This window comes from Hevea brasiliensis, chromosome 9, assembly GCF_030052815.1.
Source record: "Hevea brasiliensis isolate MT/VB/25A 57/8 chromosome 9, ASM3005281v1, whole genome shotgun sequence".
Taxonomy (NCBI): Eukaryota; Viridiplantae; Streptophyta; class Magnoliopsida; order Malpighiales; family Euphorbiaceae; genus Hevea; species Hevea brasiliensis.
In genome coordinates this window covers 24206770-24220482 of record NC_079501.1, presented here as the reverse complement: position 1 = coordinate 24220482, position 13713 = coordinate 24206770, and the positions used below count along the sequence as shown (strand labels likewise).

The 13713-nt window shown below is 40.9% G+C and overlaps 1 protein-coding gene across 1 annotated transcript in view; it reads right to left on the bottom strand.

Moving 5' to 3' along the window:
• Nucleotides 1–11507: 11507 nt before the first annotated feature.
• The window catches only part of LOC131168902 (uncharacterized), a 35319-nt gene continuing 33113 nt past the window's right edge, over nucleotides 11508–13713 (bottom strand). The window contains exon 18 of the mRNA XM_058153489.1: nucleotides 11508–12032. Within this exon, the coding sequence (XP_058009472.1) occupies nucleotides 11996–12032 (37 nt within the window). The 3' untranslated portion in view covers nucleotides 11508–11995. The remainder of the gene's footprint in view (nucleotides 12033–13713) is intronic.

The following is a 13713-nucleotide window of genomic DNA, read 5'->3' as shown; positions in this document are numbered from 1 at the left end:
AGAGGTGAGCAACCGCCAGCGCCGAACTTCCGAGAACTCGAACACGATCTCGCTCGGCCAGAACATGAGCTTGCTCGGCCAGCTTGTCCTCATAGAACTTCATTCGCCCCTCAATTTGAGATATGTAGTCCTGAGCGGACGAAAGTTGGGATCGGAGAGAAGACACCTCATGACCCATCTTCTCGACCTCCTTACCCAGGCGATGAGCCTTCTCCCGAACCATGTGCTGGTTCACCAAGCACTCTACGTTCAGGCTCATAGATCAGGTCAAGATGTCATCAAAGTTATCCGGAGACAGCCTATCCCGATCTTCTCGAAGGCAGATAGAGGACCCTAGGACCTTAGCGAAACCCGGGTTCTCTCGAACCGTGCGGTTCTTCTCCAATGAGTGAATCAAGATTTGGGCACCGCGGGAAAGGGACCTTACGGGAGAGGTTGGGAAAGACCCCCTTCCGCACTCGAAGCGACTGGAGGAGGTGGAGGCGGCTCTTCTTGACGAGGAGGAGACCGGACCACTTCTATGATCAGCGGTCCAGAAGGTTGAGACGAGCCTTCTTGTATTTCCCCGGGCTCATGACCGGGCGTTTGAAGCAGCTCGGAATGCTTCATCTCCCGTACCTTCCGGGAGATCTCTCTCTTCCGCTTCCGGCTCTCCTTGGAGGCTTCGCCGCTTGCCATACCTGCACAGAGAAGAGGTCAGTGAGATCGCTAAGGTCCAAAGGTTTGAGAAAAAGAAAATACCCATGCCGAGGTTAGAAAGCTGAAGCCCCCGATCCTTGCCAGTGATCAATTCCATTGTCCAGTGATGTAGTTCGGCAGTCACTGCATCCAAACAAGAAAACTTCTCTCTGCTCGCCTGTTCTTTCAGCTCCATCACCATCAGGCCTTCCTCTCTATTCAAGACGAGACGCTTCGGAATTAAGGGGCCTTGGTGTAGCCAGCTACGAGGGAAACCCTCAAAGTTGTTCGGAATTTTGCTCCTTAGAATGAAGAAGCGGTTCTTCCAATTCTTCAGGGAGGAGGGCAGATTGGTGAAAAGCCCGCAATGTGGCTTCGCCTGAAAGAACCAGTACTCGTCGTCCTTTCGACGAGTTAATCTATGAAGTTCGGCGAATACCTTAGCCGTAGGACGGAATCCCTTAGCTTGGCAGAGGCCTCGGAAGGATACTAAGATCCGCCATGAGTTTGGGTGGCCTTGGACTATGCACACTTGGTGAAATTTTAAGACTTCCTTGAAGAAGTCGTCAAGAGGGAACCGCAGCCCGGCTTTTAGTTGTTCTTCGTATACTATAATCATGTCGTTCCCTTCGAAGAAGTGATCGGCTCGGAGATCGCCGTGACACCGGATAAGTTCGTATGAATCAGGCTCAATGTTGTACTCCTGGCTGAACGACTACAGGTCGGTTTCTTGCAAGATAGAGGGTAGCTCGTCCATGGGAAGATTCTCTCTCCCTGAAGAAGGCACATGCCTTGATGGTGCCGGAAGAAAGATCAAAACCCTTACCGGAGTCTGATCGGTGTCGGAAGAACTTGAGAAAACGAGAGAATTTTGAAGTTGTTCGTGAGAGGCTGAAAATGACATAAAAGAGCAACTGGCTGACCCATCCCCTATTTATACCCGTCTGAGCATTTAATGCTCACGGTGTCCCAGCGGAGCATCGGTTCGCGGGATTCGCCAGCTTTTTCTGACACGTCTCACGAATATTCCAAAATCCAGTAATAAAAGAGATCGGCTAGTTACAGATCGATGAATTAAGTCGGATGTTTAGAAGTGCGGATTGAAGTATGGAAGTATTTGGGAGATATGGGAGTGGCATGGTTAACTAAATTATTTAATAAGATTCTAAACTCAAAGAAAATGCCTGATGAATGGAGGAAGAGTATTTTAGTACCTATTTTTAAAAATAAGGGAGACATACAGAGTTGCTCAAACTATAGGGGAATTAAACTCATGAGCCATACTATGAAGTTGTGGGAGAGAGTTGTGGAGCATCGACTACGTCATGATACTTCTATCTCTCTCAATCAATTTGGTTTCATGCCCGGCCGTTCAACTATGGAAGCGATCTTTCTCATTAGAAGCTTGATGGAGAAATATAGAGATGGGAAGAAAGATATACACATCGTTTTTATTGATTTGGAGAAGGCTTATGATAGTGTTTCAAGAGAGGTCTTATGGAATGTGTTAGAACAAAAGAGGGTATCTATTAGGTACATACAAGTATTGAAAGATATGTATGAAGGAGCAACTACTATTGTGCGCACAGTGGGAGGGGACACAAGAGATTTTCCGATCTCAATTGGATTACACCAAGGATCAGCCATAAGCCCTTACCTTTTCACATTAGATTTAGATGAACTGACGAAACATATACAAGAGAGTATTCCTTGGTGCATGATGTTTGCGGATGATATTGTTCTGATAGATGAGACACAAGGTGTCAATAGGAAGCTAGAACTTTGGAGAAGTACTCTAGAGTCAAAGGGTTTTAAGTTAAGTAGAACGAAGACAGAATACATGCATTGCAAGTTCAGTGAAGGCCAAACTGGTGATAGGGAAGGAGTTAGTTTGAATGGAGTGGTACTGTTCCAAAGTAATCACTTTAAATATCTAGGCTCAGTCCTTCAAGTAGATGGGGGATGTGAGGAGGATGTTAGTCATAGGATTAAAGCCGGATGGTTGAAGTGGAGACGTGCCACGAGAGTTTTATGTGATCGTAAGATTCCCAATAAATTAAAAGGAAAATTTTACCGTACAGCCATACGATCGGCTATGTTATATGGTAGTGAGTGTTGGGCACTGAAAGAGTCGTATGCATCTAAGATAAGAGTTGCAGAGATGAGAATGTTAAGGTGGATGAGTGGCCATACTAGACTAGATAAAGTCCGTAATGAAAGTATTAGAGAAAAGGTAGGAGTGGTGCCAATTGAAGATAAGTTGAGAGAAGGGAGATTGAGGTGGTTTGGTCATGTGAAGCGTAGACATACGGAGGCTCCAGTTAGACAAGTAGAGCACATTAGGTTAGAGTATAGAAAGAAAAAAAGGGGTAGACCTAAATTGACTTGAAGGAGAGTAGTACAATATGACTTAGAAGCATTACACATTTCTGAGGATTTAATCCAAAATCGTTCAGAGTGGAAAAAGCGAATCCATATAGCCGACCCCAAATTTTTGGGATAAAGGCTTAGTTAAGTTGAGTTTAAGTTGAGTTTGGAAGTGCGGATTGGTTAAGGTTTGTTCAGTTAGGGACCGGATCGGATAAATACTTCAGAGATCGGAAAATAACCAATGCAATAATAATAAAAATGATAATTGACAAAATAAAATTTTATTTCCAAAAGGTCGGATTACATCATTTGGGCAATCTCCAGAGATCGGATTACATTAAAGGTCTAACTACATCATTTGGGCGATCTCTAGAGATCGAATTACATCAACGATCTGATTACATCATAAGAGCGATCTTTAAAGATCGGTGGAACATCCCATCTAAAACGCCTATGTCAAAGCCTAGTCTCGTGGCTGAGTCAAAAGATGTGTTTGACCAGGAGACCGGCTGTTGACATCAGATAGATGTACAGCTTAGATGGGGGGACTATGACTCTCATGAAAATGAGAGAGGTCGTCATCAAAGTTACCGCTCGAAACCGAGCCGCTGTCGAAACACCCAGTGTGGTGAGGAGCCAGGTGAACGCCAAGGAGCAGTCACCGGTGTAAAGGGGAATATTAGCAGTCTTCTCGCCCGAAATCAGTTCGCCATTTGTATCAGTCGAACGATTCGAGATCAATGAGATCGAGGTCCTCGATCCAGTTCGGTAAATTAGTCTGGTTCTCTCACAGTCATCAAAAGAAGTTATCATAATTTCCCGTTCACCGGGATCGTAAATTTTCAGTCGGGGAATAAGAAGAACAATCGGAAAAAGATCAAAAGCCACTGTCATAAAAGGGACTATTGCCGGAGCAAGAATTGTGAGTAGGAAGGGGAGAAAATCAAATGAGGGGGGGGGCTTCCCGGTTGAAGGTATATATATAGGAAAATCTGAGCATTTATTGCTAAGCAGAAAACGAAGCGGACGCTTCGGGAATTGAGGGAAATTAATGCTTTGACTGAACTGAATCGGATGAAAGGACTGGAGTAGGAGAGATCGGAAAAGAGGAGTCCGGTATGAGAGATCGGAAAAGCATCATGTTGAAAAGATCAAAAAAGAGGAGAGAGCGGAAAACAAAGAGAATAAGACGCCTACCGCTGTCGTCATAATCAGAGCCGAGGTAGTTAAAGCGTTGCAGGTGAAATCTCAACCGCACGCCCCAGAATCGCCCGCATTACTGACAGGTGCCAAAACATGTCATGACAGCGCTGTACCTCCCAATCTCCACCGTTGATTCGACTTGTAAGGACGAGCCCGGAACCCTTAGATCAAAGAAGAAGACGACAAGACCAGCGCCTTTCACTCCTAGCCCTCGGATCGCCCTGGACAAGAGAATTTGGGACCGTCAGATTACAAGGGAGAAAGGACAAATATTCTGAAAGGGATCCCAACCATTCGTTCTGATTCTCTTTAGTTCCTGAGCCTCAGATCATGTCCTTTAAAATCTTGACCCTCCATCTCCCTCAAAACAAATCCTGACCCTTCATGGAGAGCACCCAGTTCCTATAAATACCTGCATGAGAACTGTTCAAAGAGGAGGAGAAAAATACTGAAATATAGCGGAAGGACTCTGAAACCTAATTCAGCTCGTCACTCTGTTATTTTGAGCTTTCATAAGAAAAACTTTGGAAACCAGTTTTCTGAAGTATTTTCTTGCAAAGGGATTTTGAATACTGAAACTCTCCATTTTTAGTTCGTTCATCATTCTGTGACACTCTTTCTGTCTTTATTTTCACTCTCGTTGTTCAAACTTAAATTCATTCAAACTCGGTTATTTTAACCTGACGGTATTTCCGCAAAGTGTCCTTCATTTCAAAGCGAACCTTACTCCTCCGGCTATCAACCTGCAGTCCTATCACGTTTTGTGATTCCGTAGTTAGTTTAGTAGATTTGGCTCCTTACAGGTGAGTGTTTATATTGCTGCTCTACCAAGTGCTCATTTTATTTCCTTTATTTCTGTGTTTGTAATTTTCACCAAGTTAAAAAACGCGAAGAAGGTCATTCTCGAGTTTATTTCTTTGTTAATCAGTTCATCCTTTTGTTAATCTTTATTACTTCTTAATACAGGAGTTCCGGTCCCGAATAGCGTAGAAGTAGTTAGACAAAATGTAGGTAACTGTGTTTTAAGCGTTTCTTTGAAATAATAGAAGGTCTGGATAACAAGTCCAGAAAATAGTAAAGTATTAGGCCAACATAGAAAACGATTGGGAAAACGTCACAAAGCAAAATAAAACTAAATCTTAGCTAAATGAATAGAACAGATCGGGTATCAAAAAGGTATTGGCTAGGCGACCACTCAGGAGGTCGGTAAAATTCAGTTCAGTATCCCCTGTCTAGTCACGAGGTACCAAGGAGTTAAAAGAAGTCTTATTCCGATCCCTGGCACCCGTGAACATCAGAACCCTTAGTCTTAAGCTATTATAATGTGTAGCTGTAATCAAATTTCAATCGGTCGGAAAAGTCCTTATCCGACCCCCATTAAAATATAAGAGATCGGAGGAGAGTTCTTATCCGATTCTCACCTAAAATTTTAACAAATAATTTAAAAGAGGTCGGAGGAGAGTTCTTATCCGATCCTCAAGCTTAAAAATTTTAATAAATATTTAAAAGAGATCGGAGGAGAGTTCTTATCCGATTCTCACCTAAAATTTTAACAAATAATTTAAAAGAGGTCGGAGGAGAGTTCTTATCCGATCCTCAAGCTTAAAATTTTAATAAATCTTAAAAAGAGATCGGAGGAGAGTTCTTGTCCGATTCTCACCTAAAGATTTTAATAAATATCAAAAAGAGATCGGAGGAGAGTTCTTATCCGATTCTCACTTAAAAATTTTAAAAGAGATCGGAGGAGAGTTCTTATCCGATTCTCAATCCAAAATTTTAACAAATATTTAAAAGTGATCGGAGGAGAGTTCTTATTCGATCCAAAATTCTAATTTTAATCTAAAAGAGATCGGAGGAGAGTTCTTATCCGATTCTCAAACTGAATTCTAATAAATATATAAAATAACCCCTCAAACAAAACTAATATACAACAGTAACTCACTAAGGTTGTCTCATTTACTTATGTATCTGGGTAATCCGAATTAGTGAAAAATCAAATATTCTTTTTTTGTCAAAAGGATTAACATTTCCATTCAAGCCCTCCTAACTATAAAGAACGTAAAGTTAAATCTGCTTACCCTCATTGAGGGACGAGGTGGGGTGCCAAACACCTTCCCCACCCGTTTACGGACCCCGAACCTAGAATCTCTGTTTTTTTGAAGTGGTTTCACTTTAATTTATTTTCACAAACGGTTTTCTTTAATTTCCCTCAAAATTAAAGTGGCGACTCCTCACTCTTTCCCACTTCGGTGAGTGTTCGTCCAGGCGACCGCAAAACACCTTGCGACAGTATAGAAAGACGTCTTGAAGAAATTGCAGAACGCCTTCATGCTTTAGAAATCAATGACAACAGCGATCAGGTGGACAATAGAAGGCCAAGAGATGATGCAACCTATGTGACCCTATTGAACGACCAATTGTTGCGTGTAGACATCCTGTCCACAATGAGGACTCTGAAAAGTAAGATGAATATAAACCCCATGAATTCCCTAGACACTAACGGCAAAGAGAATATGGGAGGAGAGGTGCTCGTGGTTATGATGCGCAGGAAAACAAGGGTTTTCGGCTCAAAGTTGATATTACCAACTTCAATAGAACTTTCAACATCAAGGAATTTTTGGATTGGATAGCTTATGTGCAAAGATTCTTCAATTAAATGGAGACAACTCCAGAAAGGAGGGTGAAAGTAGTAGCATGTCGGTTGAAGGGTGAAGCCTCCACTTGGTGGGAGAGATTACAATCTAGGAGGGAGCGAGAAGGTAAGGGAACGGTTCAAACTTGGGATCGAATGAAGTATTTGCTACAACAAGAGTTTTTGCCTCCAGATTATGAGCAAATTATCTTCCAACAATACCAAAGGTGCCAACAAGGTAGCTGAATGATTCATGAATACACAGTTGAATTCATGAGGTTGGGTGAAAGAAACAACCTTCATGAATCCGAAGGGTAGTAGATTGCAAGGTATTTGGAGGGATTAAAGTCATCCATCAAGGACCGGATTGGAGTTCAAGTATCGCAGACCTTATTCGAGGCTAAAAATATGGCCTTAAAGTCAGAGATGATGCAAAGGAGGAGTTTCAATTCTTATAAAACCACAAGTCCAGGTGCCAGAGCTAAAGCAAATGATTATGGTGGATCTTATGAGAAGTATGATAGCAACCGTACTAGCAAGAAGCTTGTCCAAGAGGAAAAAGCAGCCAAAAAGCGTCCCATGAATGAAGGGAAGGAGAAAGAGACCCTAAAGCCGCCAATCCTTATGCTAGACCAATCTATGGGAAGTGTTTTAAGTGCAACCAATAAGGGCATCATTCTAGTGATTGTCCTTTGAGGAAGACAGTGAATGTTATTGCAAGAGAAGCGGAAGATGAGGCTAAAATTTGTTGTGAAGCCGAAAGGGAAGAAGATCAATATGAAGAGGAGCTTGATGAGGGGCAAAACTATGTGGTTAAAAGGATGATGCTAGCTCCAAAGCAAGAGGATCAACCAAAATGCCATTAACTATTCCGAATTAAGTGCGCTATTAATAATAGAATATTTAGTGTTATTATTGATAGTGGCTGTTGTGAAAACATAATAAGGAAAGAGACTATGAAGAGTTTGAGTTTACCAATCGAAAAGCATCCTAACCAATACACTTTGGGGTGGATCAAGACAGCAACTGGTACTATTGAGTTAAATGAAAGGTGCAAGGTTCCCTTCTCCATTAGCCAATACAAAGATGAGGTGTATTATGATGTTGTAGACATGGATGTGTGCCATTTATTGTTTGAGAGGCCATGGCAATATGATGTCAATGCACAACACTCCGAAAGAACCAACACCTACAACATTGAGAAGGAAGGGGTGAAGTATTCTCTTTTGCCATTAAAAAACAAATCAACAAAGGAGGTGCGGAACTTCTTAGCGGTCATTAAAGAGTTTGTGGTGGAGGCCAAGGAAACAAAGCAAGTCCATGCTTTGGTTGTGAAGCAAATCCTTATGGGGGAGTCAAAATCCCAAGTGGAGGAGCCTCCCGAGCTAGTAAGACAATTGTTGAAGGAGTTCAAGGAGTTGATGCCGGATGACATACAGGATGGATTGCCTCCCATTCGTGATATCCAAAATCACATTAATTTTATTCCGAGTGCTAGCTTGCCAAATTTGCCGCACTATCGTATGAGTCCTAAGGAGAGTGAGATACTCAAGGAGAAAGTGGAGGAGCTCTTGCAAAAGGGGCTTATCAAGGAAAGCATTAGTCCATGTGCTGTTCCCGCATTGCTAACACTTAAGAAGGATGGGAGTTGGAGGACGTGTGTAGATAGTTGTGCCATCAACAAAACTATGGTAGGCTATAAATTCTCAATTCCTAGATTGGATGATATGTTAGATCGATTACATGGTGCTAGATGGTTCACCCAACTAGATTTGAAGAATGGGTACCATCAAATATGCATAAGACCTAGTGAAGAATGGAAAACAACATTCAATACAAAGGAGGGGCTTTATGAGTGGCTTGTCATGCCATTCGGGTTGTCAAATGCACCTAATACCTTCATGAGATTAATGAACCATGTATTGAAACATTTTATTGGGCACTTTGTGGTTGTTTATTTTGATTACGTTTAATATATAGCAAGTCGGAAGAGGACCACTTAATGCACTTGAAGAAGGTGTTATTAGCCTTGCAGGAGAATAAACTATACGTCAACCTTAAGAAGTGTAGTTTATTGACCAACAAACTACTATTCTTGGGGCATGTTATAAGCGCAAAAAGCATACAAGTAGATGAGGCAAAGGTCAAAGCAATCAAAGAGTGGCCAACCCCTACTACTGTTTTGGAGGTTCGAAGTTTCCATGGGTTAGCCGCATTCTATCGACGGTTTATCAAAGATTTGAGCACCATAGTGGCGCCAATGACCGAGTGCCTAAAGAATGAAAAGTTTCAATGGGGTGAGGAGGCTGCAAATAGCTTTGCAATTCTCAAGGAAAAGCTTTGCACCATATTAGTACTAGCTTTATCAAACTTTAAAACGCTATTTAAGGTGGATTGTGATGCAAGTGGAATCAGCATTGGAGCAGTTTTATCCAAAGAGAAAAGGCTTGTGGCATATTTTAGTGAAAAGCTAAGTGATGCTATAAGGAATTAGAGCACATATGACAAAGAGTTCTATTCGGTGGTGCATGCTCTTAAAACTTGGGAGCATTATTTGATAGGAAAAGAGTTCATCTTGTATTCAAGCCACGAGGCCTTGAAATACATAAATAGGCAAAAGAGGATTAGCAAGGATATGCATGCAAGATGTGCCAATTCTTGTAATGATTTCCTTTTAGGCTCAAGCACAAATCCAGAGTTCAAAATCGGGTAGCGGATGCTTTGAGTAGGTGTGGAGCATTATTGGTGACTTTGAACCATGAGATTGTGGGATTTGAGCAACGAAAGGAACTCTACGCCAATGATGAAGACTTTGGAGAAATATGGGGTAAGTGTTCTCAAGGCCATCTTTATGAAAATTTTTATGTGCTTGATGGGTATTTGATGCATGAGAACAAGCTTTGCCTTCCGAGAACCTCATTACGGGAGAAAGGTAATCCGAGATCTACATGGAAAGGGACTAGCTAGCCATTTGGGAAGAGATAAGACCATTACAGCAGTGAAAGAAAGATATTTTTGGCCTTAATTACGCAAGAATGTAACCAGGTTTGTCATGAAGTGTTTTACTTATCAAACTTCTAAAGGACAATCTCAAAATACTGGTTTATACATGTCTTTGCCTATATTTGAAAATATTTGGCAAGACTTGTCCATGGATTTTGTGTTGGGGTTGCCAAGAACACAAAGGGGAATGGAATTGGTGTTTGTGGATGTTGATAGATTTTCCAAGATGGCACATTTTATTCTTTGCAGAAAGACTTCCAATGCAATTCATGTTGCTAAATTGTTCTTCAAAGAAGTGGTTCGTTTGCATGAGGTGCCTAAGTCAATCACTTCAAATCGAGATAGTAAGTTCTTGGGACACTTTTGGAGGACCTTGCAGAAACTTTTTGATTCATCTTTAAATTTTAGTAGTACAGCACATCCTCAAAGGGATGGCCAAACTGAAGTGATCAATCACACATTGGGAAATCTAATTTGAAGCAATTGTGGAGATAAACCCAAGCAATAGGATGTGGCTTTGTCCCAAGCTGAATTTGCCTACAATAGTGCCATTCATAGCGTTATTGGAAGGTCTCCATTTTCAGTAGTATACACAAAAGTGCCTCAACATGCTCTTGATTTGGTCAAATTGCCTAAAGAAGATGGAAAGAGTGTAACAGCCAAGCACATGGCAGAACAAGTTGTTGAGGTGCACAAAAAGGTAAAGTTGTAGCTAGAAGAGTCTAATAAGAAGTACAAAGAAGCAGCTGATAAACACAAGCAAAAGCAAGTGTCCGAGGTGGGTGACAAATCGATGGCGCTACTAAGGCGTGAGAGGTTTCCCGCGAGGACTTATAGCAAGCTCCAACCAAAGAAATATGGACTTTATTATTGTCAAACAAATCAATGACAATAGATATGTTGTTGATTTCCCGAATAGCATGGAAATATAGCGTACTTTCAATGTAGCTGATTTGTATCCATACCACTCCATGGATGAGCCTTTGTATCCTCCTGATGACTCAAACTCGAGGTCGAGTTTTTCCCAAGTGGAGGAAACTGATGTGGAATATATTAGTTATAATTTTATTGAAAAATGGGAGAAGGTTCAAAGGGAAAAACAAAGGAAGCATTCTAGAGTGAAACTGGGAGAAAAACAATAAGTTTGAGGCAAGTTTGGATTGGCAGTAATAGGAGCTACATTTTTTTTTTTTTTTTTTATCTCCAGTAGTCATAAATCAACTTAGACTCCCTGTTTAGCAAACTAGAGCAACAATAATTATTCCAAAATTAATTTTGAGGTTTTTCCTATTCTATTTGGGACTCAATCATGTCTCCTACTTAGAGTAGGACTAGTTAATTTTCTTCTTTATCTTTATTTTCCTAATGTATTTGGATTTAATTTAAATTTCTATTTAGTAGAGATACTTTTTTATTAAGATTAGGAGTCTAAAACTCTATAAATACTTCAAAAACTATGTATTTCAGATTCAGATTTCAATTAATAAATTTTCACAAGAGATTTTACCCTTAAATTCTTTCTCTCACGTGTGTTTGTGTGAGTGACTTATCTAGCTTCGTTGCGTCACAAGCACTCTTACTCAATAAACTATGGGTGAGCATTAAATGGTTTTAACCGAAAAACTGAACCTAACCAAATTAGTTTAATTTTTCAGTTTATACAATTCAATTTGGTTTGTATTTTCTATAAACTTCGGTTTTATGGTTCGATACGGTTATTTTAATGAAAAACCGACTAAAAACCAAACCGAACTGATATTACTTATTCTCTACAAGAAGCCCATATTCCCTCAGCCCAATATCATTTATTCTCTCCAGGAAGACCGTATGCCCTCAACCCAGAGCCCTAGAGACTTATAACATAAACAAAGTCTAAAACAGCTCTGCCCCAGCTCATATCATTCCTCTTCTTCATCGAATCGTCTCCTCTCTCTTGCCAAATCTTCGTCTCACCATCTCATCATCTCCCTTGCCAAATCTTCTTTCCATCTCAACATCTCCCTGCCTTGCCAGATCTTGTCTTGTCGTTGCCATCTTCCCCACTACTTGCATGTCGCTCGCCACTGCTTGTCAAATCTTCGTCTTAAGTTGCCTTCTTCGTCTTCGCCATCAAAAGTGGCGTCTTCTTGTCTCGCCTTCACCACTGCTGCCACAGATGAAATGGCATCATGAACTTAAAACCCAATAGAAGGTTGTAATGCAATTCATGAGCTCAAGCCTTGCATGCCACAGGCGAAATCATGGCTGTGTAGTTTGATTATACATCTAAACTTCTCATCCTATAATTTCAATTTGTGTTGTTATTCATAATCTGTCTTTGATTTTTTTTTATAGTTTGAATGAGTTTGATTGGGTTTTTTAAGTTTGTTTATATTTAATTGATTAGGTTTTTGTTATGATTTGTTTTAATCACTAACGACGCGCTACATCGGAGCCCGGGTGTAGTGATAAATATGTAAGGGTGTAGGGCGTTCACCGAAAGTGACGCGCCATGCCGGCGCCCGGGTGTGGTGTTAAGTGAGCAAGGGTTCCCACATCATGGACGGGTGTGGGTAAAGAAGTTAGTCCATAGGACAGATAGTAGAACAAATAGTGGAACAGAACACAAGATAGATATAGAAAACAATAGAAGATATCATAGAAGGAGACCAATTAGGAAGGAGCAGGATAGGAGGAGGATCAGGGTTGGTACTTGAAATGTTGGATCACTTACAGGAAAATTGATGGAGCTTGTGGATACCTTGGAAAGGAGAAGGGTGAATATTGCTTGCATTCAGGAGACTAAATGGGTAGGAGAGAAAAGTAAGGAAGTGGGTAATTCAGGGTACAAACTGTGGTTTACCGGAAAGGAGAGAAATAAGAACAGAGTGGGTATAATCATAGATGAACATTGAAAGACGCAGAGTAGCTGTGAAAAGAGTAGGAGATAGAATTATACTAGTAAAGCTAGTACTAGAAGGAGAAACAATAAATATAGTTAGTGCTTATGCCCCACAAATAGGACTAGACAAAGGAGAGTAAACAAAGGTTTTGGGAAGATATGGATGATTTAATGCAAAGCATACCGAATGAAGAGAATGTTTTCATTGGTGGAGATTTGAATGGACATGTAGGAAGTGATAGGCAAGGTTATGAGAATGTTCATGGAGGTTTTGGTTTTGGCAGTCGAAATGAGGAGGGGAAAAGCATCCTGGATTTTGCTATGGCATACGACCTAATACTAGCAAATACCTACTTTATAAAAAGAGAGTCACATTTAGTGACTTTCAAAAGTGGGCAACATAGAAGCCAAATCGACTTCCTCTTAACCAGGAAGACAAATAGAGCTCTATGCAAGGATTGCAAGGTCATTCCAGGAGAGGCTTTAACAAGTCAACATAGGTTGGTGGTCTTGGATGTCAAGTTTAGGAACAATTCAAGTAAGGTTAGAAGAAATAGTGTAGCTCGAACAAAGTGGTGGGAGTTCAAAGGAGTAAAGCAAGTGAAATTCAAAAATGAGCTTCTCGAGTCCGAAGTATGGAAGCTAGATATGGAGGCCAATGATATGTGGATACAGATGACATCAAAGATTAGAGAAGTAGCTAGAAAAGTACTTGGAGAGTCTAAAGGACATGGACCACCCTCAAAAGAGAGATGGTGGTGGAATGAGGAAGTACAAAAGGCAGTGAAGAGAAAAAGGGAATGGTATAAGAAATTACCTAAATGTGATAATAATGAGGCATATGAACAGTACAAGATAGCAAAGAAAGAAGCAAAAAGGCGATTAGTCAAGCAAGAGCACGTGCCTTTGAAAAGTTATATAAGAAACTTGGAACTAAAGAAGGGGA